Source organism: Lampetra fluviatilis, chromosome 33, assembly GCF_964198595.1.
Source record: "Lampetra fluviatilis chromosome 33, kcLamFluv1.1, whole genome shotgun sequence".
Classification (NCBI taxonomy): Eukaryota; Metazoa; Chordata; class Hyperoartia; order Petromyzontiformes; family Petromyzontidae; genus Lampetra; species Lampetra fluviatilis.
Window position 1 is genome coordinate 6,112,740 of NC_136307.1, and position 27,274 is coordinate 6,140,013.

The 27,274-nt window shown below is 42.1% G+C and overlaps 2 protein-coding genes across 2 annotated transcripts; one reads left to right on the top strand and one right to left on the bottom strand.

Annotated features, from left to right (window-relative positions):
• Positions 1–6,901: 6,901 nt before the first annotated feature.
• Positions 6,902–18,260, top strand: LOC144943985 (cofilin-2-like). Its single transcript, XM_078871930.1, has 4 exons — positions 6,902–7,070; positions 12,622–12,929; positions 13,603–13,679; positions 14,102–18,260. Exons 1-4 carry the CDS (start codon positions 7,068–7,070, stop codon positions 14,212–14,214), a joined length of 501 nt encoding a protein of 166 aa, XP_078728056.1. The 5' UTR covers positions 6,902–7,067; the 3' UTR covers positions 14,215–18,260.
• Positions 18,261–18,477: 217 nt separating this feature from the next.
• On the bottom strand, positions 18,478–27,086 carry LOC144943984 (uncharacterized). The gene is made up of 8 exons (XM_078871929.1): positions 26,996–27,086; positions 23,869–24,062; positions 22,845–22,974; positions 22,537–22,658; positions 21,047–21,157; positions 20,438–20,544; positions 19,369–19,459; positions 18,478–18,855 (listed from the first exon to the last, which is right to left on the bottom strand). The coding sequence occupies exons 1-8, from the start codon at positions 27,036–27,038 to the stop codon at positions 18,739–18,741; spliced, it is 915 nt and encodes a 304-aa protein (XP_078728055.1). The 5' UTR covers positions 27,039–27,086; the 3' UTR covers positions 18,478–18,738.
• Between the last annotated feature and the right edge of the window lie 188 nt (positions 27,087–27,274).

Genomic DNA, 27,274 nt, shown 5'->3' on the forward strand with positions numbered 1-27,274 from the left:
AAAAATAAAGGGGCGGTCCGTAAATGACGTCACGAGATTTTTTTTGACCCCTCCCCCCTCTCTCGTCACGCGGCTTCACAAAGTCAGACCCCCCCCTTCAAAAATGACGTCACAAAGCTCTGCCTGCCCCCCCCCCCCAAATAAAACATGCTTTAAACTTTTGATTTAAAGCTTTCGTGACTGCAGAGATTCATATTCTTGGTTCTTTCGGTAAAGTCACGTAGAAGGGAAATAATAAAATAATACAAATATAAAACAATACAAATTCTCACATTATTATTTTATTATTTCCCTTCTACGTGACTTTACCGAAAGAACCAAAATATGCTTCAAACTATTGTCATTGTAGTGCGTATTTAATGTGGCGCTGCACTCTGATGTTGGTTCTTTCAGTACGTGACTTTACCGAAAGAACCAAGAAGATGAATCCCTGCAGTCACGAAAGCTTTAAATCGAAAATTAAAGTCTATTTAATTAAGTAGAACGTGTTGTCTATATTTATTTAAAGTTGCGCATTTTGATGTGACGTCACATTACTCACCCTCCCTCGTCACACATCGTCACAAATGTCTGACCCCCCCCCCGCCATAGGTGCGTGACGTCATTTATGGACGGCCCCAAAGACAAAGATCCCCCATCCCCTCCCCTCCGTGTAGCCTGTAAGAGACTGCTGGGGCAAGTGCTGTGAGCGAGCAGCACCTATGAAGGTTGTCGACACTGTGGCACACGAGGGGGTGGGTGGCCGGCACCCCCCCCCACCCAGTGGCGATGTTTTCTACACCACCGCACCAGGTCCTCATTTGAGGCTGAGTCGACCTAGGGGAGGCCCAGGAACCGGTTCAGATAATCGTCACCGGTGTTGGTGGCGTTGAGCGGGTGTCGAACTCGGATCGCCAGGTTCGTAGCGCAGCGCCCTGACCGCTACACCAACGCTCCCCCACTGCAACACAAAGACAAAGGTCCCCCGTGTAGCCTGTAAGAGACTGTTGGGGCAAGTGCTGTGAGCGAGCAGCACCTATGAAGGTTGTCGGCACTGTGGCACACGAGGGGTTGTGGCCGACACCACCACGCACGGCCGCACTTTGCCCCCCCCCCAGTGGCGATGTTTACTAAACACCGCATCAGGTACCCATTTGAGGCTGAGTCGACCTAGTATAAAGAACGACCCCAGTCACACCGCCGCTTGTTTGTTTTCTTGCGGTGTTGCCAACCTGGCCGATTTTTCTTCTCATTGGATTCTATTTTTCGCCGGATTCTATTCTTAAAGAATGGATGGCCAGCATTGTGTTATTCAAGAGCTAAATGTTAGGCCATGACGAGAGTGCTTCACAAGAGAGAGATGTATAGTTCGTGAGTAGTTGTATTATCCCAGTGGTGTATTTGTTATATGGGTCCATAATTTCGGCTGCAAGGCCACAATGGCACGACTGTGGCGCGTGTCTTTAATGTATATCTATGGTTCTCTATGAGTCTCTGTAGGTTTTTTTTTTACATGGCCCATAGTTTAGGTTGCGTTGCCACAATCGCTCGACCAGTGTCTTCGAGGAGGAATATCTAAGCCAGGAAGTGCGATGTTTGGCTCCAGAAATAGGTGTTTATTCTGAAGTGTCGCTAGATTTGTGTGAACACATGTTGAACTTATTTTGCGCCGTACGTAGCCAACCGCGCTAAACGGAGGTGCGGGGGTAGGACAACAAACTGAACACAAAAAACATTTGGAAAGAAATGAGTTTGTCTCTCTAGATTTAAAAGTGCATAGCTCCAGTGGCTTCCTAATATCAGATGAGCGCAATGCAGTTGACCGTCTTTGTTCCATGGCCAGCCAAAAGGATGTGCCACAGCGATGGTAGCGAAACATCGAGTGACTTTATGGGATGAGGACATTATGCAGTTTTAAGTGCGATTCCAGGTCTGGATTAAATATCTGGCATCAGTGTCCTACGGTGAATACCGTAATTAGTGACATTATTCCAGGTATGCATTCAGGATCCTGTTTAAATGCACTTTTTGTTTACCACAATGTGGTAAAACTATTTGTCGTTATTCCATGGAATTCGTAAGGATCCTCTAGTGTTGATATACTGCACTTGTAAATTGTCCAGTGGTGCATTTTTTTTATGACATTAACATGTCTCTTGTAGCGACATCTAGCGTCAACTTTTTGAGGCTCATAGTGACGATAATGAGTTAGCAACACTCGCTGTAGAACCCGTCATGCCGTCACGGTACCGTCCCAAACAACCCACGTGGCTATAATTAACACCCCGCCGTCCTAAAATGTTATATAAACACCCTCCTGGAAATATAATGAAAACATCACAACAGACCGTCGAAAACTAAAACGCACTACATGTCTCCAACACGTTTTCTCAATTCTAGATTTGAAGCTTTCGTGACTGCAATGATTCATATTCTTAGTTCTTTCGGTAAAGTCACGTAGGTAAAAAATGAAATTAAAATTAATAAAAAATAAAATAAAAATCACGACGTTTCGGAGGCAACACAAGTCTCCGTCATCAGGTGGGACCGTCACAGCCAGATTTTGCTGTATCAAGTGAGGCAGGAATTCAAGATGTAAGCCCTTAAATACAAGTTGAGGGGGGGGGAGAGGGGGGTGGGGGCTTATCAGACACAGCAGCAGATGTGAGTGTGAAAGCGATGGGTATTACCTTGTTATCGCGGCATCTCTTGAGGAAGGCCAGCATCTCGAGAAGCTGTGACTTCTTGTCTCGTCTGTTAAAAATTCTAACAGATAGGTGGAAATCATCCCCGTAGAGGCTATTAATTCTAGATTTGAAGCTTTCTCAAATTCATTGTCAATCCCTGCATGAGGGCCTCCCCACGCCGCACGGATCGTCGTGGGTTTTTGTCCATATTTTTCCATGTTGGTTAATAATAATAATATATAGAGTATAGAGTAATTTAAAAACAACAATACCACAAGAAATGTGCCTCCGGGCTCTGGAGACCACCTGGAGAAGATTCCAGGCATGTGTTGACAATGATGACGAATAAGTGGAGACTCTAACTTTTTGAAGCTATTAACATACATTTCTTATTGTGTTACAGTGTATTATCCGTTCTTTTTCCATTATATAAACGATAGTCTCATATAAGTGTTAACATTTTTTTAAGCATCCTGTTTATTGTGCTGTTAACACCCTCCTCCAACAAACTTCAAAAGCCACAAACATGATGTTCACTCTCTATTTTAACACACACGTCTAAAATTAACAAGGTATATCTTCAAATCTTCAAATACACACTTGTGCCCTTTCAACGATTTGTTTTCAATCACGACACCCTCTAGAACACACACGTCTACTACACACTTCCTAAATATATACACAACACTCTCAATTGTTCTCCAACAGTTCTAAATGCCATCTAAAACGTGTCATTGCATCTTCTAAAACACCAGTGCATTACCATTCCTTTCCACTGCTGGATCGTGGAGGGATTTGTGGACATACATCACCACGCCGGTCAGTGTGGGTGAATGAAGGTGAACAGCAGAGACGTTGGATTTTGGTCCACTGCGGCACTACCCTTGCTGACAACATAGCCTCGACCATACAATAGCCATCTAAACAGTGCAATAATCTACACTATCAAACAACCCTGCAAAATACTCAAGTTCAAGTTAATTTATTAGGTATAGCCATGTGAGCCATTCGGCTCTTGAATCGGGTGCAACCGCAACAAACAGAAAGCAAAAACATGAACAAGAAAACATCGTAAAGTGACTATGTGACTATGTGCAAACAAAAAATCCAAGAAAATACAGCAAAATATTGCAGAAAAAGCACCGTACACCAACGCTGTGTGCAAAAATCCCAGTGGGATGCAAGTCAAACAACAACAACAACTACAAGACAACTTAGATTAAGGCCATCAGTCTAACTCCGTACATCCCACGAAGCTCACCGTATGTCTACATCCCACAAAGCTCACAGTATGTCAAAACACCCTCAAACAAATTCTACGCCCTGAAAATACTAAAAAAACGCCATAAAATCAATCCCACAAACACTCGCCGCAACGTCTCTACCACCACGCTCCCCGAGGAGATGGAGCTATTAAATCAGTCGTGTGTAGAGAGGAGCTGAGTTGTTACATGGCTAGACGTTTGAGGGGTTAGAGGGGTCTTTGGAGGCCTTTATCACCATGTAGATTGATCATGACAGATGTTGCGGTGATGCGTGTATTTAAGGAAAAAAATGTAACATTGATCTTTCACGGACGTTTTCTCGTCTAATTCAAAACACAAACATCCACGTGTCACCCTAAACGTGTTCCGGTAAACACCACGTGGTTCACGTGATCCCCGTATAAAGTATCCTTGTGATGTCAGGAGTTGTGATAAAACTAAAAGTTATTTGAGGCATCAGAAGTCGAGTCAGTGAGCTGCTATGTACAAAAACAAATTATCCATTCCAGTACAGAATTTTGTATTCTAAAAGCAGTTAAAATGTAACCTGGATTTAATCATTCATCCTAACCAGGTTAATTAGACCAGGTGCAGCAACGTTAATGTTCTCTGTCCGGTTACTGAGTAATGATTGCACAAAACAATATAAGTAAAACCCGATGTAGGTTTGGTATTAAATTGGTCTTTCGCAACGATGACAGAGATATATTAAGTCCTCAGGCACAAAACGGATTTTTTTCAATTGAAATGTTAGGAGCGGTGGCGCAGTGATTAGCGAGCATCATTGGTGAATTATATATGCACTGATCCTGAGCAAACCCACCCACTCAATCTACCCGCACTGACCAGAGTGGTGAAGTATGGTCAAACAACCCCCGTGAGTGACTCGGCGTGGACACAGGCCATCATTAGTAAACACTATATTATAAAAAAATGAACTAGAAAGTCAGGGTAAGATAGCCCGCTTTTTAAAGATTTTGGACCAAGCGTTGTTCTCTGTGATGACTTTTGTTTAATGCCGAGCAAAGGTCCAAAAACGTCAATCGGCCAGAAACAATGAGCACCGTCAAAATTTAAATAGATACGACATTTTGATTTAAAGCTTTCGTGACTGCAGGGATTCATATTCTTGGTTCTTTCGGTAAAGTCACGTAGAAGGAAAATAATAAAATAATAAAAATATAAAACAATAAAAATTCTCACGACGTTTCGATTGCAACACAGGCAATCATCATCAGGTGTGAAATCCACAGCAAGAAAAACATTTCTTGCTGTGGATGATGATTGCTTGTGTTGTGCTGTGCTCATAATCAGGTGTGAAATCCACAGCAAGAAAATGTTCTTGCTGTGGATTTCACACTTGATGATGATTGCTTGTGTTGTAGTCGAAACGTCGTGAGAATTGTTATTTTTTAATATTTGTATTATTTTATTATTTCCATTCTACGTGACTTTACCGAAAGAACCAAGAATATAGATGAAACCTTGTTAGATTGAGTAAAGTTATAAGCGTTTGGGGGGAAAAGACGATGGGAGGGAATTCAAGAATCGAGCAATGCGAGAGAATAGGCAGTGTGATGAGTTGGCAAACCTGTCAACCCCTTATCAGTGCCTACCTTACTTATTACAGACCAATGCAGACCTTATTGGTCACCTCGTGCCCTTATAAATCTCAACATCCATCCTACAAAGTCACATCACAAAGGAGAAACGCAAATACACAAATATTGAGTTGTTTTGCTCGTATTGGAACGGCTGTACGCCGCATGGACCTGCAAACTCAGTTTCCCTGTACAAGAATACGGGTAAAACGTATGGGTTGTTGACAGGTATGACTTGGTGTGTTGTGATTGGCGGTGTGGTGAGTTGGTGAGTGGGTTGTGACATAAAGTATGGTGATTTGGTGAGTTTGGCTATTGAACACGGTACGCATGAGATGGCACATTCTAATAGACTCGAGTCCTCGTCGATTTCTCCACGTGAACAAAACAGCGAGCATGAAAATGCAAAAAAAACCTTGTACAGTACAGCACTTATACTTTACTGAACTCCACCTTTATGCTTCTCCCCTTACGTAAGATGGCTGCCAACACTAAATTCAACCCCCCCCCTCACCACCCACAGCCTCTCCCCCTACGTAAGATGACCACCAACTAGAAACTGAACCCCCCCCCCCCCACAGGCGCATCCCCTACGTAAGATGGCCACCAACTCGAAACTGGACCACCCCCCACAGCCTCACCCCCCTACGTAAGATGGCCACCAACACTAAAATCGACCCCCCCACCCACAGCCTCTCCCCCCTACGTAAGATGGCCACCAACTATAAACTGGACCCCCCACAGCCTCACCCCCCCTACGTAAGATGGCCAACAACACTAAAATCGACCCCCCCCACCCACAGCCTCCCCCCCTACGTAAGATGGCCACCAACTCGAAACTGGACCCCCCCCCCCCACAGCCTCACCCCCCTACGTAAGATGGCCACCAACACTAAAATCGACCCCCCCACCCACAGCCTCTCCTCCCTACGTAAGATGGCCACCAACTAGAAACTGGACCCCCCCACAGCCTCACCCCCCCTACGTAAGATGGCCACCAACACTAAAATCGACCCCCCCACCCACAGCCTCTCCCCCCTACGTAAGATGGCCACCAACTCGAAACTGGACCCCCCCACAGCCTCACCCCCCTACGTAAGATGGCCAACAACACTAACATCGACCCCCCCACCCACAGCCTCTCCCCCCTACCTAAGATGGCCACCAACTAGAAACTGGACCCCCCCACAGCCTCACCCCCCCTACGTAAGATGGCCACCAACACTAAAATCGACCCCCCCCACCCACAGCCTCCCCCCCTACGTAAGATGGCCACCAACTCGAACCCCCCCCCCCAGCAGAAGTCACGTGCGCGCGTTTAGCCCAATGGTGAGGCGTAGCGGGCGGGTGCGAGAGGTGGGGTGGGGGGGCCACCTAACGGTGGTGCTCGAGGGGCGATTTCCCGCGTAATTAACGGGCGCCGCTGCCGCCGCCACCGTCGAGAGGAGAGCGCCGAGCGCCGATACGACACCGCCGCCGCTGCCGCAAGAGCCTCTCGCTCTCTACCACCACACGTCTGTTCGCTCCCTCCCGACATGGTGAGCGAGTCGCTGGGTGATTGGGGTTTGCGTGAGGGAGATGTTTTGCCGCGAATTATTTATATCGCGACTGACGCGCGACAACTAAAAAACATTTTTTATGCGACCTTTACCTCGGAAAAGATGTAATTGTAACGCTGTCTGTGGGTTTTAATTAAAAGTGTAATTTTATGAGGGACTGGCGATTTTTTTTTGGGGGGGGGGGGGGGGTATTTTTCGCGTCGTGTAAATTTCACCTCGTCATCGTTGCAATTGTCATTAAATCACTGCGTCGCCTACACGTGTTACACTGATTTATATAGCGCCAGTTATCATTTACTTTACTATTGTACGCGGTGTGGGGGTAAAAACAATATATACATAACCAGAATATGTTTGCCTGACCAGTGTTGTGTTATTGTTGTCTTTGTCGAGGGGACGACTTTATTTAAATGACGCATTTGCGCTCATTACTTAACAAAAAATCGACACAACAATCGTCGATACCCTCTGATAAACACGATGTCAACACCAATTAGCTTCTGTTTGTTAAAGACTGCGTGGTTACAAGGGGGCCCTTAACATCTCCTGTGTGAGGACGACGACGGCCATATTCTACCTCGTGTCGTACCCCCCACGTCTCCACCTCTCTCTCTGGTGTCTCTCTCAGTCTCTTCTTGTCTCTCTCCTCTCTCTCTTCTTTCGTGTCGCCGCTAATTTTAGCTTCTGAGCCGTGGTCGGGGTTCGTGTTGCCTTACTTAGCCGGCCCCGGTGGCCGGGCCAGCGGTGTCGCCTTACCCCCCCCCCCACGGGTGGCAGTGGGCTTCACATACTTCAACATCCCCTTATATTAGTATTAGTAGTATTATTATAGTACTGTACTATTGTACTGTGTTAGTAATGTGGCAGTGGTAATTGTGACTGTGTTATTATCATCGCAACGTTCTCTCACTTGAGTGTGAGAGAGAGGGCAGTGGGCTTCACATACTTCAACATCCCCTTATATTATTAGTAGTATTATAGTACTGTACTGCATTATTGTACTGTGTTATTAATGTGCCAGTGATAATTGTGACTGTGTTATTATCATCGCAACGTTCTCTCACTTAGAGAGAGAGAGGCTGGGCCCCCATGTGTTACGGTCACTTTCCCTGAATAATTTACAGTACTGAATTATCATTAATATTGCGGTCATAATTCGTCTTATTGTTACAAGGCATATTCATATCATTGTTTGTGTGTTAGTAATTCAGCAATTATTACTACCGCATTATTCGTGTGGTAGAATTATAGTAAGTTTACTGTCACATGCACATTACCGCAGTAATGGCATACGATTAATAATTATACTGTTGTTAACAACACATTCTTCGTATTGTTTGTTTAGTGGCATTACAGTCATTACCACATTCACATTGTTACGTCTGTACATTGTTACAACACGTTCACATCGTTAAAAGTGTAATTGTATTACAGTAATCATAACTACCGTGTCCACATCACTACAGTATGTCGTACTGTATATTCATAATTACTGTATTAGTTTCATAGTATAATAATTGTTTTTTTCTACCCTTTTATCTGGCAACAAAACTGACACACACAGTGCATACATTATCAGAGTTGTCTGTTTTTTGTTTGCATTCCGACCGCAGGTATTGTGGTCAATGCAAACATGACTCCTTGTAAAAAAGGTGTCAGTTTTGTTGCCAGATAAAAGGGTAAAAAAACTATTATCATATTTTGCTACTGGCAAATGAGGTTCCAATGGTAGTTTCATAGTGTTACAGTAATTATTACAAGTTCAGTCACATTACCATGTTATTGGTCAGCATAATTGACAGTTATGATAATTATTGCAACCTCACAAATATATGATTAATGGTATGCAATAGTTTAAATTACGACTACTATATTATCACGACAAAATTCCAATTGTGAGTACTGTATTAGTGTTGAAATTAAACAATTATTAACTACCACCACATTGCAACACATTGCTGGTGTGTTCGTATTACAGTAAACACGTTTAATTAATACTTTGATGTTAGTCATTAAGATCATTTTTACAAGAATATTAGTGGTATTGCAGGAATTATTGCTACCACGTTCACAAAATTACATGTCATTGTCATGATAAATTACATTTATGGTCTACTCGCGTTAAAAAAAAACAATACACCCTACTCCATTGCCATAAATCATGATATAATCATTGTCACTAATACCGCACTCACGTTATTCTGAGCGTTACATTTGTCCTGTAATTATAATACCGTATTACATTATTCGTGCGTTTGCTAGGTAGATTAGTGTTATATCGCCGCATCGTAAGAGATTGCGACGGCTTGGAGAAGCTTTCATGCAGCAGTGGATTGATCATTGCTGCTGCTGATAGCAGCACTGATTCACATACACTTTCATTGGCCATGATATCTTTTTCTCTTGTTTATTCTGAACGCAACTTCTCATTACTACCGATTTCACTTTATTATGACATAGGCAGTCGTTCGTGTTCATGACATTTCTGCTGCAGTCACTTTAAAGATCACTGCATTAGTACGTTATAGATGTATTTTTTAAAATAATTATTATTACACAACATACATGAACTCTAATCGGTAACATTACTATTTAATCGTTTGTACTACCACATTCAGATTAATATAACTGCAGTATTGTACTCACGTTTAAGTTACTATTACTACTGCACATACATTTACATGTTTATTTTTTTATTCCCATCCATTACGTTATTTCCATATTATAGTCACGAATACATAGAGTATATCATCAACACTCTTCTCAGTTGCTTCTTAGCGACATGATAATCGTCAATATTGTCATTGTGACCATTCCACTTATAACATGATGGCTACTTATTATAGGCATCATTAATGTCACCATTATTAATATTCCTCTGCTCTTATTCACATCATTTTCACTACTGTACTCACATTTTATAACAATACATTATTACATCCACCATTATTACTACCTCTGTGACATTACCACTGCATAATTATTTATAATCTGTAATATTTTTGCTACTGTCTTCACATTGACCTGATTTTTACTACAATATTCGTGATAGTACAGGACTGGCATTCATATTTTCATCATTTTCAGTAATGACCTGTCTACTACTGGATGTATTCCCCCACAATCCGCCACCACATTTCATGCTTTTCGGATGAAACGATCCATCGAACATCTGATTATCGGTCCATCTCCTCTGTGCACGTCCTCTTGGTCGGATTCCATTCCTTGGCTGTCACACTGTTATTTTGACCACCCCTTCTTGTAACGTGCTGCCCAAAGTCCACTTTCCTTTAATATTTTTGGATGATGTTAAACTGCATGTGTTGTCTGTCAATGTAGTGTCATTAATTCCAAGCATGGATCTCAATGCTTCTTTCCTCACTTTCAGTTTTCTTTATTTTTCGTTAATGACCATATTTCTGAACCATACTAATTCAATTTGTTTTTAGTAATGCTTAATTTCGCTAGTATTCACTTGGTTACAAGTGCCGAGTGAACAAAAAGTTATCTTTTAATTTAAATGGAGTCGTTTTTCATAATAGAGGTATTTTAGGTTAGATCGCGTACATATAGAAATGTGTCGTTAACTACTGGAGTAGTTTTGTTCGTATTTGTGTTTATACCCTCCATTTATAATCTGGTATATTGTTTAATACTTTGACAATTTATTTCCAATAGCGTTAACTGTTTTATAAAGTAGTTGGGTGTGAAATATCGTAAAGGTATTAAAAATGTATATTTTATGTTACATTTTTAAATGTTTCATCACATGTAATCAAGGTATTTATTGTAACATTTTCTCTTGTAGCATTTTTATTTTACAATTATGTTCTAAGATAACAACAAAGTATTCTATTCTAGAAAACAATGCATGGGGATCTTGATGAAACTGTGTGTCGCTCAAAGCTTATGCAAATAAAATTAGGCAAAAAAAAATTCATATTGTATTTGATGAGTTACAATCAGGTCATCGCATGAGGAAAAGCATTACTAGATGTGTAGGCGAGGCGTTGTGTACAGTGTATAACCGTACCCAGTACACTAAGCATGTACTTCTGTATCAGTGGCCGGTTAAAGCCAACAACCCAAGTGCATAAAAATAGGATAATACCATCATGCAGCTCATCGAAAGTTGATGAGCAATGTGTTTGTAGTATACTCGAACTCGCATAGTTACATGTGATCTGAATTTATAAACTACAGCACTAATTTCATGTTATTGATTATCTCCCAGTAAACAAAATGTTGATTTAACATCATTTATTGGAAATGGCTGTATATGCCAATGAAGATAAACGAGTAGAAAATATTAAAGAATGTAATGTAATGTGTGTCTAGAAAATACACGCCGCGTTTATGTTAAGGATTAAAATTATGGCATATCCTGCTTCGTAGATGTTTCCTGTCTTAAGAAATTTCACTCATTGATATACTTTGATTCTGACAAACCTTTTGGAGTGCACTTAGTCATATTCAGCAAAGTGATGCTGAAGTACTTAAAATTTTAAACTTTCTCGACACATTTAATGTAAAATGTGAAAAATTAAATACTTAATGGTTGGTTTTCAATTCATAAATGATTGTTAAAATAGAATTGAGCCATGTAACTTGACCTGGGTGCTGTTTCCTCATCACGATTAAAAAGTTAACTGTACTGGAATATGAATTCCATGTTCGTCTTTTTACTATGATTTACAGCAGTTTCACCTTTGTAGCTGAATCTGCTACTTGCGCCGGGATCTTTTTCCCCTTGTTACATTTTTCACAATACTTTTTTTATAAGAAAACATTTGGTGAGGCAGCAAACAATTATCTTGTATGAATACCCTTTAATTGGTCGTTGCTGTTGAAGCTGCGATTAACCAATCTGATGACGCCGTGTAATAATACTAATATATAAATGAGTTCAGTGGTATTTCGAATAACTTTATCAGCCGCCTATTTTGGGGTTCGTTTAAATGCACAGCAAGATATGTATGACTCATCCAACAAGGCAATCATCCATTCCTCAGCTGCCTGTTATACCCTTGCCCCAGTGATGGCCACTGAACCTTCTGGTGCAGTGGTTCTTGTTTTTTTGCTGTTTTAGTATGGCAGCCCCCACTTACGGTACTTCATTTCTCGATTGACGTGTTGTATATTAGTGTTGTTGTGTGTCCATGTGTGGCTTTTCGCCACACATGGCGCTGATATTCCTTGCGCACATTTGCAGTTTCTTGTGTACGGTATCCATGCTACAGCCTGTGCCCTCCCTGTGAACTGGACATCTGTGAAAAAAAGCCGTATAGCTAATTGTATTCCTCCAGTATAAATACATATTCTGATTCTAAACGCCTGGGGAGCATGACTCATGAGTTGAGAACCGCCTTTCTAGTGTTTTCATTTCATGTGCTTCAGTGTGCACACTGTCAATTTTCTTCCCACGAAAACCTCAACTATTTTACAAATCTTATCAAGAGCCACACCGTGTGTTCTTTTCTGTTGTGCTTTAATTAGTTTGGTGTATAATTTGTGGTAAATGCTTGTACAGGCCTCGGGTGTGGCGGTGAGTGATGACGTCATCAGAGTCTTCAATGACATGAAGGTGCGCAAGGCATCTTCAGCTGAGGAAGTGAAGAAGCGCAAGAAAGCGGTGCTCTTCTGCCTGAGTCCTGACAAGCGGCAGATCATTGTGGAGCCGGCTAAGGAGATCCTGGTGGGCGACATTGGTCAGTCGGTCGATGACCCATATGGCGCCTTTGTCAAGCTGTTGCCACCCAACGATTGTCGCTACGCTCTCTATGACGCCACTTACGAGACGAACGAGAGCAAGAAAGAGGATCTTGTCTTCGTCTTCTGGTGGGTGAACCCAAGGGGTCCAGCAATATTAAGCATTTTACTCCGTCTTACTCCATTTTTCTGGCACTTTCGTGAAATGGGTAGTACGTTAGTTAACTGTCATTCCAGCAGTAGGTAAAACAGCAGCACTGATTTTGCTGTGGGCTGTTATAGTTGATATTAATTCTGGAAGTTGTCTTTGTCGATTTATTATCAAAGTTACTTGATCTTATTGTGTGTTTGTAGGTAGTGTTTTATTTCCTTGGATTAATCCCAAATAAGCAATTGGAAGTTGGAACTTTAATCTTGTTGATGTATTTATTGGTGTCTAACTTGATGTAATAATTTTATTATGCAGTGGTTAATATACAGAGGTTTATACACTGGTTAATCACAACTAGCATTTTTCTGGGACCATCAATAAGCACCTGCTTTAACCCCTAACATTGTCCTGTTATTACTAACATTTTATGATGGGTTGGAATTTGAGAGCTACCGTGAAATTAAATGGGGTGTCATGATTGGTATTCATGACAAGTCGAGTTTATTTGTTTAACCTCCAGGATGTATAAAGATTCTGTTTCTGAGAACTCACAAAACCAGGACAGTGTCATTTGCAAGCATAACCTGGGTCACTAAAATTTAATATTTGTGCTTTAAAATTCGTATGTGTCTGTGTGTCATTGTCACTCAGGGCGCCTGATAGTGCACCACTCAAGAGCAAGATGATTTATGCCAGCTCCAAGGATGCCATAAAGAAAAAGTTCACAGGTAACACAGCACCCAGGCCTGCACATACACTACTAAATACGAAGGTTAACTTAATGAGCATGTTATCAGCTACAAACACAAGTAACAATTAATTTAGTAAACGTTACCTCTTTTTATCTAATGTAAAAGGCAAAGATGTAGTGCTGTAATTGCTTGTTTACGCCATTGCTGGGGGGGGGGATGGTCTCCACTAGAGAGAGGCCCTTGGGTGTATTTGGTCTCCTCTTCCATACTGGCCAGATTGCTTTATCTAATGTACTATGATATTTAACTTGTGATTTATTTATCAGTTGATATGGTCTTATTTAGCAAAGTGAAGACACAATTTTTCATTCGACTTAAAAAAAGATGAGCATGTCATTTTTTTTTGGATACTCATAACGGGGCATGCCTTACCGGACGTTTAATCACTTGCGATGCAGGCATCAAGCATGAATGGCAGGTGAATGGCATGGAAGACATCGGGGACCGCTTGACGCTGGCTGAAAAGTTGGGTGGAAATATTGTGGTCACCCTGGAAGGCAAGCCCCTGTAGGTGTCGCCCTGGAAGGAATACACTCCCACCTGTACTGAGCAGGCCAGCATGGGGGAATGAGCACTGCACAACCAGCGTTTACCTCCAGAGACCATGGCCATGTGCAGCTTTCACTGAAGCCAACTCCACGACCATGAGCAATTTGAAAATACAAATGGAGTGGTTGTCCAATTAAATTGCCCTTCATAGTGTTCAAAAGCATTGCATATTGCTTATTTTATTGTTGCAATGCCACGCATGCATTTTAGCCATGTTCTAATTTACACATGTAAATTGGATATCTAACAGGGAGTTCCTGCAATCTGCGGTTCTTACATTGCTTAATGTGGCAGAAGTGGAGTTGGAATTGTCTGTCTCTGGGGATATATCATTTTCTCTTGACTGGTTTCTCTAAGGAAAGTTCCAGCAAGAATGCCACTAGTAGCCAAGTGGAAGATGGAACTAAAGCCCACTTTTTTTTTGTTATTTTTTGCATTCACAACAATGTGGTTGGGGGGGGGGATAAGTGCGATAAGATAGTGGCTACGGTGAGATATATGTTTTGTTATTTATTATGTTGGTTTGTGGATGGCCTTCAAAATGCCAGCTTTTATTTTGCCTGTCTGTGGAAAACCCCTCTGTTCCCTTCTTTGCTTCACCTGCCCACATCCCCCTCCTTTCAACTGACCAGTTTATTTTGCTGTAATGATCGCTGTTGGTATTTTTCAACTTGGTATAAGGTCTTTTAGCTTTCAACATTTGTTTCGAGTTATTTTAACACTACAGACATGAGCTTGTAGAGAGTCCTTTGAATGTGAGCTTTACAATTTGAAGAAGCTTAAATTCAGGAATGGTCAAGTAAAATAATTGGCACCTGCACGTATGAAATCCTGCATCTCTTTTACTGACTGTGGTGTCCAAGAGCAGGGGAATTAGTTCAGTCAGCCATCAAGCCTCTCCTGCAGGCTTGCACTTAATTATTGAATGACATTTTAATTCTGCCTTTCCAGCATCTCTTTCGTGTGTTCCTAATCTCTCAATGGTACTTGCAACCGCAGCAATCTTGCCCTCTTATATTTGTGCACATAATCTGAACAACACTAACTTTGTCAAACTTCTGACAGCAATTTAATTAACTTGTGAACTTATAACATTGCAGCTGACTTACTCAATCTATCCAGAAGTCACCAAATTATATTTCAACTGAGGTACCTTAAAAAGAACCTGCACACACCATTGCTTCAGGTGTCACCACATTTATATACAAATCACCAAACTGCTGTTATATTTCATGTGTGGTTTTGGAACGGTCATGTGGGTCTTGTTTCGCTTGTATAAAGCTTAGTTCACATTTATATAGGGTTGTGCCAGTTAATCTAATTCATACTCCATTTTTTGAAATCAAATATTTAAGCCAATAGGGGATGTGTGGTGCAGTCAACGGTTTAGGTTGGTGACAACGACTTAGCTCATCCAACCAGTTTTTTCCTAAAAAGGTACCCTACACCACTGGTTTTCTGCTTACCCCCTACACAGCAATCTGAAATTTATAATGAGACCAGTGCAATCATTTAAGTCGGTGTCAAATGCTTTGCACAATTGTATGTATGCAAGTTAAGACTAAGCAAATGGCTGCCGTCAGCCACAAGGTTTGACTGATGGGAAACAATTTGTATGGGGCGGAGCTTTAGCAAGTGAGAGGTGATGCTGAAAGCATCTGACATGGTGTACTCTGCAGTTGCTATGAGCAGGATTGTAGCCATTGAATGTCCTAAATTTCTACTCGATACAAATTGCTCAGTTTGACCTTGGGAGGGCTTATTTATTGTGCCAAAACTTTTGAAATTTTACACTTGCTTCCAAATATTTTGTTTTTGTAGTAGTAAAATATCAGAAACCACAATGTGTATGCAACAGTAAATAGTGTTTATTTTAGTAAAACTTGCTATATTGTACAGCTAGGTATTGTCACTGTGGGGGTTAGGTACTTTTTGAGCATTTAGAAGAAAATAGTTCACATATATAAATCTGCAATATTGAATTTCGAAGGATTTGCACTGAACTGGGCAAAGAAGGTAAAGCTATATCCCTACAGGGTCCGTTTCAGTTGTTAGGACCTTTCATCAGGTTTTAAACGGCTGTCTCGTAATAGTTAAATCACTCTTAGTCCTGTGTCACATCATCCTTTTGAGAGCAAAGCCTGTTTACAATGCCTTGGTGAAAAATGCATTGCTCTTTACTGTTTGGTTGTTACTTTTGATCAGCTGTTGAATGTTATGCACCACGCGGTATCAACTTGTAATACATCTGCTAATATTGACAACTGGGTAATACAATTTTGATGGGAGGGGTGCTCTATGATTTAGAGCAAATCATCCATGCCACTGAGGTCTTGTAAACCATCCCAGTAAGGGATCAGGTGGTTATGTCACGCAGCATGCCAGTGTGTGTACATCACTTGTCAAATTTAGCTACACTCCACTTAAAACATTAAAAAAAATGTGGCATATTTTGGGCACGTGCAAGTTAGATTAAAACTGCATACCTAGACATCAGATAATCAATTTATCACTGATGGTATAAACTGTGGGCTCAATGCAATGAATTCATGCTCATTATACATTCAAGGTGTCATGGATGTAGTGTTTTTTTGTTGCCATAAAATTTAACTAATACAGTAAACGTGACAGCATTTGTATCAAAATAAATATTAGGCTTCACAAAGCCACTGCTGTCAGTGTAGTGGTGCACTAATGCAAAGATAATTCATGCTTTTCGTGGGTTGGAATATTGAACAAATCTAGACAAACGGCTTGTTCTTCAAAAATATTTAAATTTTCAGAATAAACATTGGCAGACAATCCAGCAAAATAAACGAACTTTGTGCTTTATTTGCTTTATATGAATGGAAACCCAATTTGGTTTTGGCTGTTGATCCAGAAAACATACATCAATCCAGTGTTAAACTTGATGACTGGATCCATCAAAGTTAACATTTCATGTTTATTGGTCTTTATATGCAAATTAGGTTCCTGGTCGTTGCTAGTCATTACATGCATGCCATTTAATTTAGTGGTGATGGAAACTGGTGGTTAACTAGGAGGTATGCAGAAGTCTATATGACCTTTAATACTCTGATGAAATGTACATTGACATGTGGAAGTGATGACATTTACCCCAACTGGAGATGTGTGCATGTGAGGTGTAGTTTAGAGGTGGAGGGTGAGTGGGCAGTGAGCAATTTGAATTGCTCGTCACTAATCCTGGTCAATACATTAATCAACCACTCAATTTTACAGAACATTTAAATATTGCATTAACTGAAAGTGGTAACCTGTTCCCGACTGCATAGTGCTGCACTTTGTCAAAGATGGAAAAAATTAAGTGTAAATTTATCCTTGGATACACGAGGTGAGAGTTGAACGCACGTTGAAAGGGCAGCACTCGGCAGAGAGTGAAAGCACTTTAAAAAATTGAGCCCATCTGATGTGGTTTTCATCCAGTCTCTTAACACTATATAAAACGTCCACCCCAACTAGCCATGAACACTTTCGATTTGCTTTAAGGAAGAAAAAAAAGTACTGTAATGCACTGTCCTTGCTTTGCGTTGCTAATTCTGTTGCTGCTCGATTGGCAAGGAACTAGAGTTTTAAAAACATTGCAATTCTATGCCAACAGAATTACAACATACCGTGGTAATCAGAAATTAAAATCATATAACGCTGTCCATATGTCATGTCAAATTATATACAACAAAAAGACAGGTTGAGTCCATTTGTAATTATCCCATGGGATTATCTTCATCAAAAAGTATGCAGTTAATGGGATGGGGTTTTTATGGCATTTAAGCAAGATGTAGCCCTTGTGCTTTCAATTCCGGTTTTTAGAACACATCTGGTTTGTGTAGCAGCCCTGCTGGTGTAGTGCACATAATGCCATGTGCAAAGCCTTAGTGCAAAGACTGTAGTGATGCAATTAGAAAAAAAGGGAACAGCTTTGTGTACACAAATGTTTTTCCTGAGTGAACAAATTAAATTACATGCAAAGTGTGCTGTGTTTACGTTGGAGAGCGTTGTTATTCTTGTACTTGTGGTTTCATTCTTAAAACAATGCCCCAATTTTTATTATGTCATTGTGACGAACTGAAATGTTTATCTTGAAATGTTATTCCATGTAGAATATGGGACTGCCAATGAGGTAAACGTTGCTATTACAAGTTTGTCATGCTGGCCTGGCAGTGGAGCAATCGCATACAATTCATCTGGAAGTTGGAATACAAATGAACACCGTCTGAAAGTGTTTTATTCTTTATAGCACAATAATACATTCACGTCAATATACATAGCCAAGCTTTCCTGGAGGTCACAAAGTGACCTACCATTTTTCTCTCTCAAACTCCTGCAATGTAATGTCCAGCAAATTCAAACTTACGTGAAAATCCTGTTAGTCCCATCATTTGCAAAGGTATATTTTACATATGTATTGAAAATATGTGGAATTGCAGGAAGTTGGTGACAGTCTTCATCTGCATGTGATGTTGAGTGCTCAGAGCACACGGTAAAGGTGGATGCTTTCCAGTGCCTCGTGGTCCATGCCTTCTCCCAGATAAACGCTGTAGTCGAGTGGGACTTCGCACACCCACTCACTCACATTAACACCCACCTGCGAAACAAGAACATTGAATGTCGCAGGTTTCGGTAACTTAGTGATTTGTGGAATGCATAATTTTCAATGACTTAGTTTCAGGTTATGTGCATTTTATTTGATCGCTTTAAAATAATTATAGTACTTCCATCAAGTGTCAAGGAATGTAATTTAGTCAACTTTCATGTCCAAGCTGAATCATACATTATCATTCAAATCCCTTATATATATAAAAAAAATCACTAAGTAATTCAAATGTGCCATCTCTGCACGTTAATAAATGACAGATGTCGAGTGACATACACTTGTCTACTTGGCAAAAGAGCAGTGTGTGGATAGAAAATGGGGATAAGTTGGATGAAGATTTTAAATTGCTATGTTGCTCCCAAGGTACTTTAAATGCTACAAAACATGCACTGCCTGTACGGTTGTTTTTAGTGACACAAAGGTGATTTATTCCATGACTGGTAGTTTTTGGAGTGTCCTGGCATAAAAGGGTTCATTCAGTATATTCCCATTGTAAGCTCTGACCTGCAAGCGGCCAAGCGACTCCTCCAAGCTGGGCACAGTGAGCAGAAGGCAGCCTGGTTGCCTCACGTGCTCCCGCACAAAGTGCCAGCACCTTTCAACAAAGCAATACGCCATGTGGTAAAGGCACCGTTAACAGATTTAAGTTCAGCCGTTGTAATGTAAATTGGAGGTGAGTTGTACAATTTACACAAATAAGTGCCTTTTTTGCTAATTGTTCCATTATCTCAGGTTTTCGTGAAAGTGCTATGGTTATGCATTGTAAGCTTTTACAGAACGTTTCCATCGAGCCGATTGCAGAACTGGCTGACATTTCCACGTAGATCAACCATCCACAGCACGATACACCAAGACATCTTGATGTGTATGGGAAAGAGAGGTGTTGCTGACTGAAGTTGACTAATAGATTAGATTGTCTATTTATTTAATTAATCTGAACAAATATGTAAAATATTTTTGTTCGTGTCCTGCCGAGTGGTTTCTTTGTTGCCCCCTTTCAGTATCTGCAGATTATCCACTTGTCAGGTTAAATGAAATCAGAAATAACCCCTAAATGCAAAATTCAATATTGTGACCATAATATAGTTGGCATAAATTAATATATGTAAATATGTTTATGTTAATAGTACATGCACCGAATCGTTTTAAGTATAAATTATCCCCTGCTGCCACTAGACCTGCATTCACAATTTTAAAAAATAAACATTCATTTACCACAACCCTGTATTGAGAAAAGGAGAATCATTACAGGCTTATTCTGACTGCATCGCTTCTAGTCAGAATAAAGTATGTATTAAGCCATTTATGTTAATGTAAGTGTAGTATAGAATAAAGCTACTCAAGGGCATCAGCCCCATGGGTTAGAATCCAAATTAGTATCAGGTGGTGGAAAGGACTTAAAAATACCAGTTTCTGTATATTGCTAATAGAAGTGTTACGTGATATACTTATACATTACAGAACTAAAAGATGTTGGTACAACTGGTGTTTTTGACATCTCACTTGATGCCCAACAGGTAAAAAAATGTGGTCTGGACCCATGGACTAGCAATAAAGGCTTCACTCGTCACACCTGGCTTGGCTCTCTGGGTCCATGAAGTACTCAAACACGTTGTTCATCACCACCACATCTGCCGTGCCCAACAGATCTCCCTGCGTGCAGATGTCTGCACACACCACCTGCACAAGCCCACACACACGATGGGAGCTGTCGACAATCCGGCCAATGCTGTCCAACGTGATAGTTTTCACTCTTTTTTCCATTGGCTACTGCAGAATTGATTAGTTACGGATTTTAAAGGCTTTTCATATTTTGTACATCCAATTAAGTTAAAAGCAAGGGATGGGGGAAGCATTTCATTAACTGAAGGCTGAATAGGGGATTTAAAATATTTTTGTCATGCCGCAAGAGGTGACACTAAACTTTGATCACGCTAGGACTGCATTGTCCTCAGGATTACCTGCAAGAAAACAACTGACTATGCTAAAATTAGAACTGCAGTGTTGCCAGGTCTAAAATATTCCCCTCTAGTATCAGTTTTTAGCAGCTGCAATATGCTTGCAGTGATGGATAAATGTCATCCGTGGGCCATTTATAAGTGGTTGACCCCCTGGACTGAGGGCCATAGGCTCCCCACCTTTGCGTTAATGGATACATGACATGCACATGTGTTGCACTTGCCTCAACCCGGTCTCCCATGTGGTACTTTTCCAGCATGGCCTGCTGCAGGGCACACATCTCTCCACTGAGCTCCACGCCCACAATGCGCCTTGCAGAGCTGTACAGATAGGCCTGGAGAAGTGGGTACGGAAGCTCTGTAGCAGGCACGATGCTATGTATTATAGGCTAAAGCAGGGCAGTGTTCAAAGTACTGTGCAGTTAACCCGTTAACCTGAGTTCAAATCCTGGACACGACGAAGATCTGGCAAATATATGAAGCAGGCTTGAGCTTTGCAAGACCTTTACCAACCTCAACTGACCAGTGGTGAAGTATGTAAAACTACCCCATCATTAAAACATGTAGAGGCTTTCAGCAAGTGTGGCAAAGGGCTGTACATCACATTGTAAGCTATATGAAGGTCGGTTGGCAGATGAGTGGGTCAATATACCATTGGGCCCAGTATGAAAGCGCCTAACTTCAGCTTTGCTCAATCCCTGATACATATATGTTGATAAGTCTAATTATGCAACTCATCAATCACAACAAATTATTTGGTGATACTCTGGTGGTAGTGGTGTACAAGCACAAACAAATCTGTCAATTTCACAGCCTTATAAAACTATATGAGGCGATGTTTTGTGCAATGCTCCTTTTTCAAAGGCATTTGCACCCTTATTTTTACGTGCTCTAAAGAAGGGCTCTTGTTTAAAACATTACCTATTGTCTGTTTTCCTTTAAGGCAGTGTTATTGATGAGTGTTGCGTTCATTATACAATAGTTTATCCTACAAATTCTCAATTGTGGCAATGGAAAACGTGTTTTCAATAGCCGTTTCCTACTGAATGAAAGTAGGAAATCGAATTTTCTGCTCTATTTACTCGAGCACGTAATATTTGTGACAGTTCATGATGACGACACTGCTGCTATGTATGACTAAAGTCACCTTTGATGTATTTTGTAAACAAGGGAACGTGGATTGTGACTGAAGTTTAAGAAGTACATTTTTCCAATTTTAAATTAACTAATTCTCAAGTGCAAACCATCACAAGTTCCACACAAACTTGCATGCTGGTCTGGTACCCACGAACCAATCCTATGCATGTTCTAGATTCTGGAATATAGGTAATTATGCACATGGAACTCTATTGGGGTAAAATCATAATGTATAGCTCTTTGCCAATACATTGCGGAAGGCCTTCCCACGCCACGTCAGTTATGGGGATTGTTTCTACTTCACCCCAAAGTTAAGAGGGTGGCCCATGACTGGTTCAGATATCACTTGTCACTGATGCGAGGCATGGCCGAGAATTGAATTCGGAGCTTTGAGTTAATATCACAGTGTACTATAACCACTGCACCACTGCTACGCCCCTATTATCATAAGCCATGCTCATTCAACTGCTGAATGGCATCCACAAGCCGTCACAATCTCTCCATATTATATGTGGTGTACCCTCCTATGAGGATAACTTAATGATTAACCAAGCATGCCGTGGGTAGGTTCGCTCACCCCATAAAGCACAGGGCCCAGGCGTGATCCCACATCCAGCACTGTGCATGTGCTCAGGTCTGGAAGCGCGTAACGGAACAAGAACTTCACCTCCAGCGCTGAGAAGGAGTGTGAGATGAATTCTGTAGGAAGCAGAGACCAGCCCATCGTCAACAGCGTGAGCAACGGCCGTATCCAGCTTGCCCTTGTCGTACTTCTCCATTCTTCATAGCCCGACGCCTAGTCCCCTCTGCTTTGCGCCCCCCCCCCCCCCATGTATTTGTACCTCCTGCACACTCGATAGCTACGCCACCGGTTATCGTCATTACCCAGGGGTTTGGTGCGATGAGAGCCGCAGTCCATGCAATAAGCTCGGCTTAGGGTCCCACTTGCCCACGCCTCCTCCAGGGCTTGTTCATCGTACACAAATGCGTCCACATGTGCCACGGGCGCTCGCTCCTGTATCGTGTGCACATATCAAAGACAAAGTCCCCCCACCATATTTAGCCCTCCAGTGCAGACCAGGGGTGGGGAACCTCTTACTGAAGACCGAATAGGGTTTTTAAATGCCTTAATTGGGCCAAACATTAGACAGCAGGTGACTGTTCTAAGATTAGAAACATTATTGCCAGGTCGAAAACATTCCCCTCAAGCATCCGATTAGTGTGGCTAAATGCTTGCAGTGATGGATAAGTATTGTTTTCGGTTCATGTTGAAGTGGTAGGACTCGTGTGACCACAGTCCTGATTAAATAAAATTGTGGGCCCAAAGGCTTCTCACCCCTGGTGTAAACTGTTGAACAAGCTGCGGTGAAGGCCAGTATAATACTTTTGGATGCCAGTCATTAACAGGAAAACATGAAAATGCCTCGGGCAAGAGAAACATTTCATGTCACAATCTCTTTGGCACTCATGAACAAATTACTCTCGGCAACTTAAGCAGTAACAAAAAAGATGTGCAGCCCTTTTGTCAATCCACTACTGGGTGAGGGCCTCTCCAAGCTGTGCCGGTTGTGGGGGATATTTAATCTTAATTCAGCCTGGTCACTACAGGTTGGTGAAGATGGGGAGCATAAATATCGTAACAAAAAAGAAGAGGTCATTCCAACGTGTTTACCATTGAAATAAATATACTAAAGGACATACAGACACATCTCCTGTATGAACATTCAGTTTTAATTATACCGTAGTGGCCATCCAATGGAAAATCTAGCCCACTCATCCCCATAATGAGAGTATTGAATGTCCACCAATGGCTCAGAAATGTCAACAGATACAAGCGGCTGTCCCAGTGCTCATTTGAGCAGCGAGATATTCTTGAGTTATGATCGCAGACGGCACAAGCAAGAGGCACCTCTGGACTCGATACGACGACCCTGCTGGGTGTGTCCGCGCAACGGAGAGAGCCGGGATTCCTGGATGACATTGGGACGAGCTGCTCTCCAGGAAGCAGGGCCGAGGGTGGCAGCCTCTCCCGCAAGTCCTCCGCTATGCATCGCAGGATTGTGTCACAGTTGTCCAGCTCCTGATCATTGCCAAGGCCCTCGCCTGCATGCAGCAGAGGCCCCAGCGACGTGAGGATCTGGGTGGAGTTATCGTCACATCGAACACTTTTCCACAACACTTTAAAAATAGATAAAAAATGTCTCCTTCATATATCAGTTTATACAAAAGCATTGTACTGTTGTGCGAAAGACATCTGAAAGGAAAAACCATCTCAATGCGATGCTGAAAGCACAACCAGGATAAAACTATGGGAAAATGGTGAAAAAATGTACGCAGTATAGTGCCTAAATCTCGACTTAAAGCTTTCGTGACTGCAGGAATTCATACTCTTTGGGTCTTTCGGTAAAGTCACGTAGATAGAAAAATAAAAAAAAATTATTGGTCAATGTATGAGGATCCGAGAAACCTCACACCTTCAAGTATGGTAATGCACTCTCACCTGTGAATGTGTCCACACCTGTGTCTAAAGGTGTTCTCACAATTTTACAAATGTGCCCTCCTTACCAGTATCTAAATGTTCTCACCTCTTCCAAACCTCACCTTGTATCTGTGCCCTCATCTGCTGTGGCATACCCTTTTTGCCCGTCCCAATGAGCCCTCGCCTATCTCAAAATCTTCTCACCCTGGGTCTCAAATATCCCTCACCCGTTCTCAAATAATGTTTACGATCTGAATGTGCCCTGATCTACAGTGCAGTATGTCTCAAAAGTACCCATTTACAACACAATGGGTCCCATCGGCTCAGAACTATAGATAATGCTGTATAAAGATGAATTGCTCTGGTGTGGGCTACTGTGGGAATACACTCGTCAGAGGAAGGTAAGGGGCAATAACAATGAACAAGTCTTTCCTATTCACATGTAAACACTTGGCGTCAAAATGCCTGTGCCTGTGTTGTGGTAGGCTGCATAGACTGTTGGAGCAAGTGCTGTTAGACAGCACCTTATGAAGGCCAGCACGACCTTTGTATCCCCCAGTGCTTGACTGATCGCAGCACAAACACAAAATTAAGCTATTGAAACATTCAACAGCAGCTTGGAAGAGTGACCACCAGGGCTTTCCAGGTTTTATAGGCATGGGCTGCGAGAAGTAGCCAGAAAATGGCATCGGGGCCGTCCATAAATGACGTCACGCGATTTTTGACGATTTTCGTCTAACGGCATTACAAAAAGTCAGACCCCCCCTCAAATATTACGTCACAAATGTCTGACCTCCCCCCCCCCTAGGTGTGTGACGTCATTTATGAACGGCCCCATAGTTACGTGGTGGTTATTCTCCAGGTTCTCGTTTCCTGGCACATAAAGCCAAACACAGCATTGGCCACACAGCGACGCAGAACGCTCCTGGAAAACAATATTGACTTTTCCGATTAGCATTTCTGAGTGAATAACTGGCAGTACAATTATATTTATACATCATTTTATTATTGGTCAACAATATTATTGTAGCCTGTCGATAATGTTCAGCCCTTTAGGCCACATGTCCATACCTGTCAACCACTTATCAGTGCCTACCTTATTACAGACCAATTCAGACCTTATCGGTCACCCCGTGCCCTTACAAATTTCAACGTTCATCCTACAAAGTCCCATCATAAGGGAGAAACACAAACAAATATACATTTTCTTGCCTGTGTTGAAACGGCTGGACGCCGTATGGACCTGAAAACTCAATTTCCCTGGACAAGAATACGGGGTAAACCGTCTGGGTTGCCAGCTCTGCCTGTCTCCTGCAACCAAAAGCGTCGCCCCCTGCTGCTGGAAGTCTTCCTCTACACGCATGGGTGGGCCTCATACGGCCCGCGAAATCATTTGGTGTGGCCCTGCCAAGGCAAACGCAGGCGGGACTCGAAATTCAATAAACCTAGGAGCAAACCTGGAAAAGCAGTTGCGAGTAGCAACATCATCAATACCAGCTAACATCACACGCCTCACCAAAGAGAAGCAGTTCCAGCCATCACATTAGGGGTGAGTTAATGAAATGTTTGACCAAATATCACAGGCTAATTTTTAAGTTGGTAATTTTGTATGTCCCGCGAATTATGTTATGAATATTTAAATGGCCCTTGGCAGAAACAAGGTTTCCCACCCCTGCTCTACAGCATACCATCTTATCGTGACACTATCACTGCTACTACCATGGTAATGTTCATCATCCACCAACATCATCATCGCAACCATTACCATCGTGAATACTGTACAGTATTAGCACACCACCACCATACTCGAGCGTGGATACAATAATTATCGTCACATTATTACTTAGCTATGAACCAATTTTGAATCCATGCCACGGCCAACATCACTGTTGAATTTAATCAGAACCACACTGACCAGCGTGGTGAAGTATGATCAAGCAAACTCCAATGATTGACACGTCGCTGTAAATCAATCAAGGGACTGATTAAAAAAAAACGAATAGGCTCCCTCGGTGGGAAGTCAACTGTGAGTGTCCAACGGATTGGCTGTCTCCCGCCATAGGAACGTAGAATTTCCACCACTGGCTCAGGACAGAGCTCTTTGGACTGCCACTCGAAGACTCGCGTCCCTGCAGCACTTTAGACACAAGTGTATATTTAATCACGAAGGGGCATTATCAAATCCACTGCTGCATGAAGGCATCTCCCCAAGCCATTGGTGTAAAAGTGTGGAGTTGCGGTATGTTGAACTTCTTTCGCACCGTACGTGGCGAACCGTGCTCATCTGGAGCTTGCGAGGTACTTCACACCGAGTCTGCACTCCAGTTTATATTAAACATTGCATCGCAAGCCCCCGAGGACGTACATCAACAACTTTCTGCAAGAAACGGTCACGTCTGTTATTTCGTTCAATACCGAAACGTTAACAAATGTAAATGCCAGCCAAAGGAGGCGTGGGGGAGCACACAGAGAGCTGGTCCGCGTCTCTCTTGCTCGAGCAGAGAGGGGCAGCCGTGGGGAGAGCGAGGAATGGTGAAGTATGGCGAAAGGGACTCACCACGCAGAGACGACGTCCCCCGCAGCAGACACGAGGCCGCCATGCCGAGTACAGGGCCCGGCGCCGCGTTACATTCCCTACTGCGGATAGGAGCCACTATGGGGCTCGGTTTGGTTTTCGTACAGCGGATAAGTATGGATGTACAATACTGTACATTCCATAAAGCGGATAGGAGCCGCTACGGGGTACTGTTTGGTTTTCGTACAGTGGATAGGTATTGATGTACGATACTGTACATTCCATAGAGCTGATAGGAGCCGCTTCGGGTACTGTTTGGTT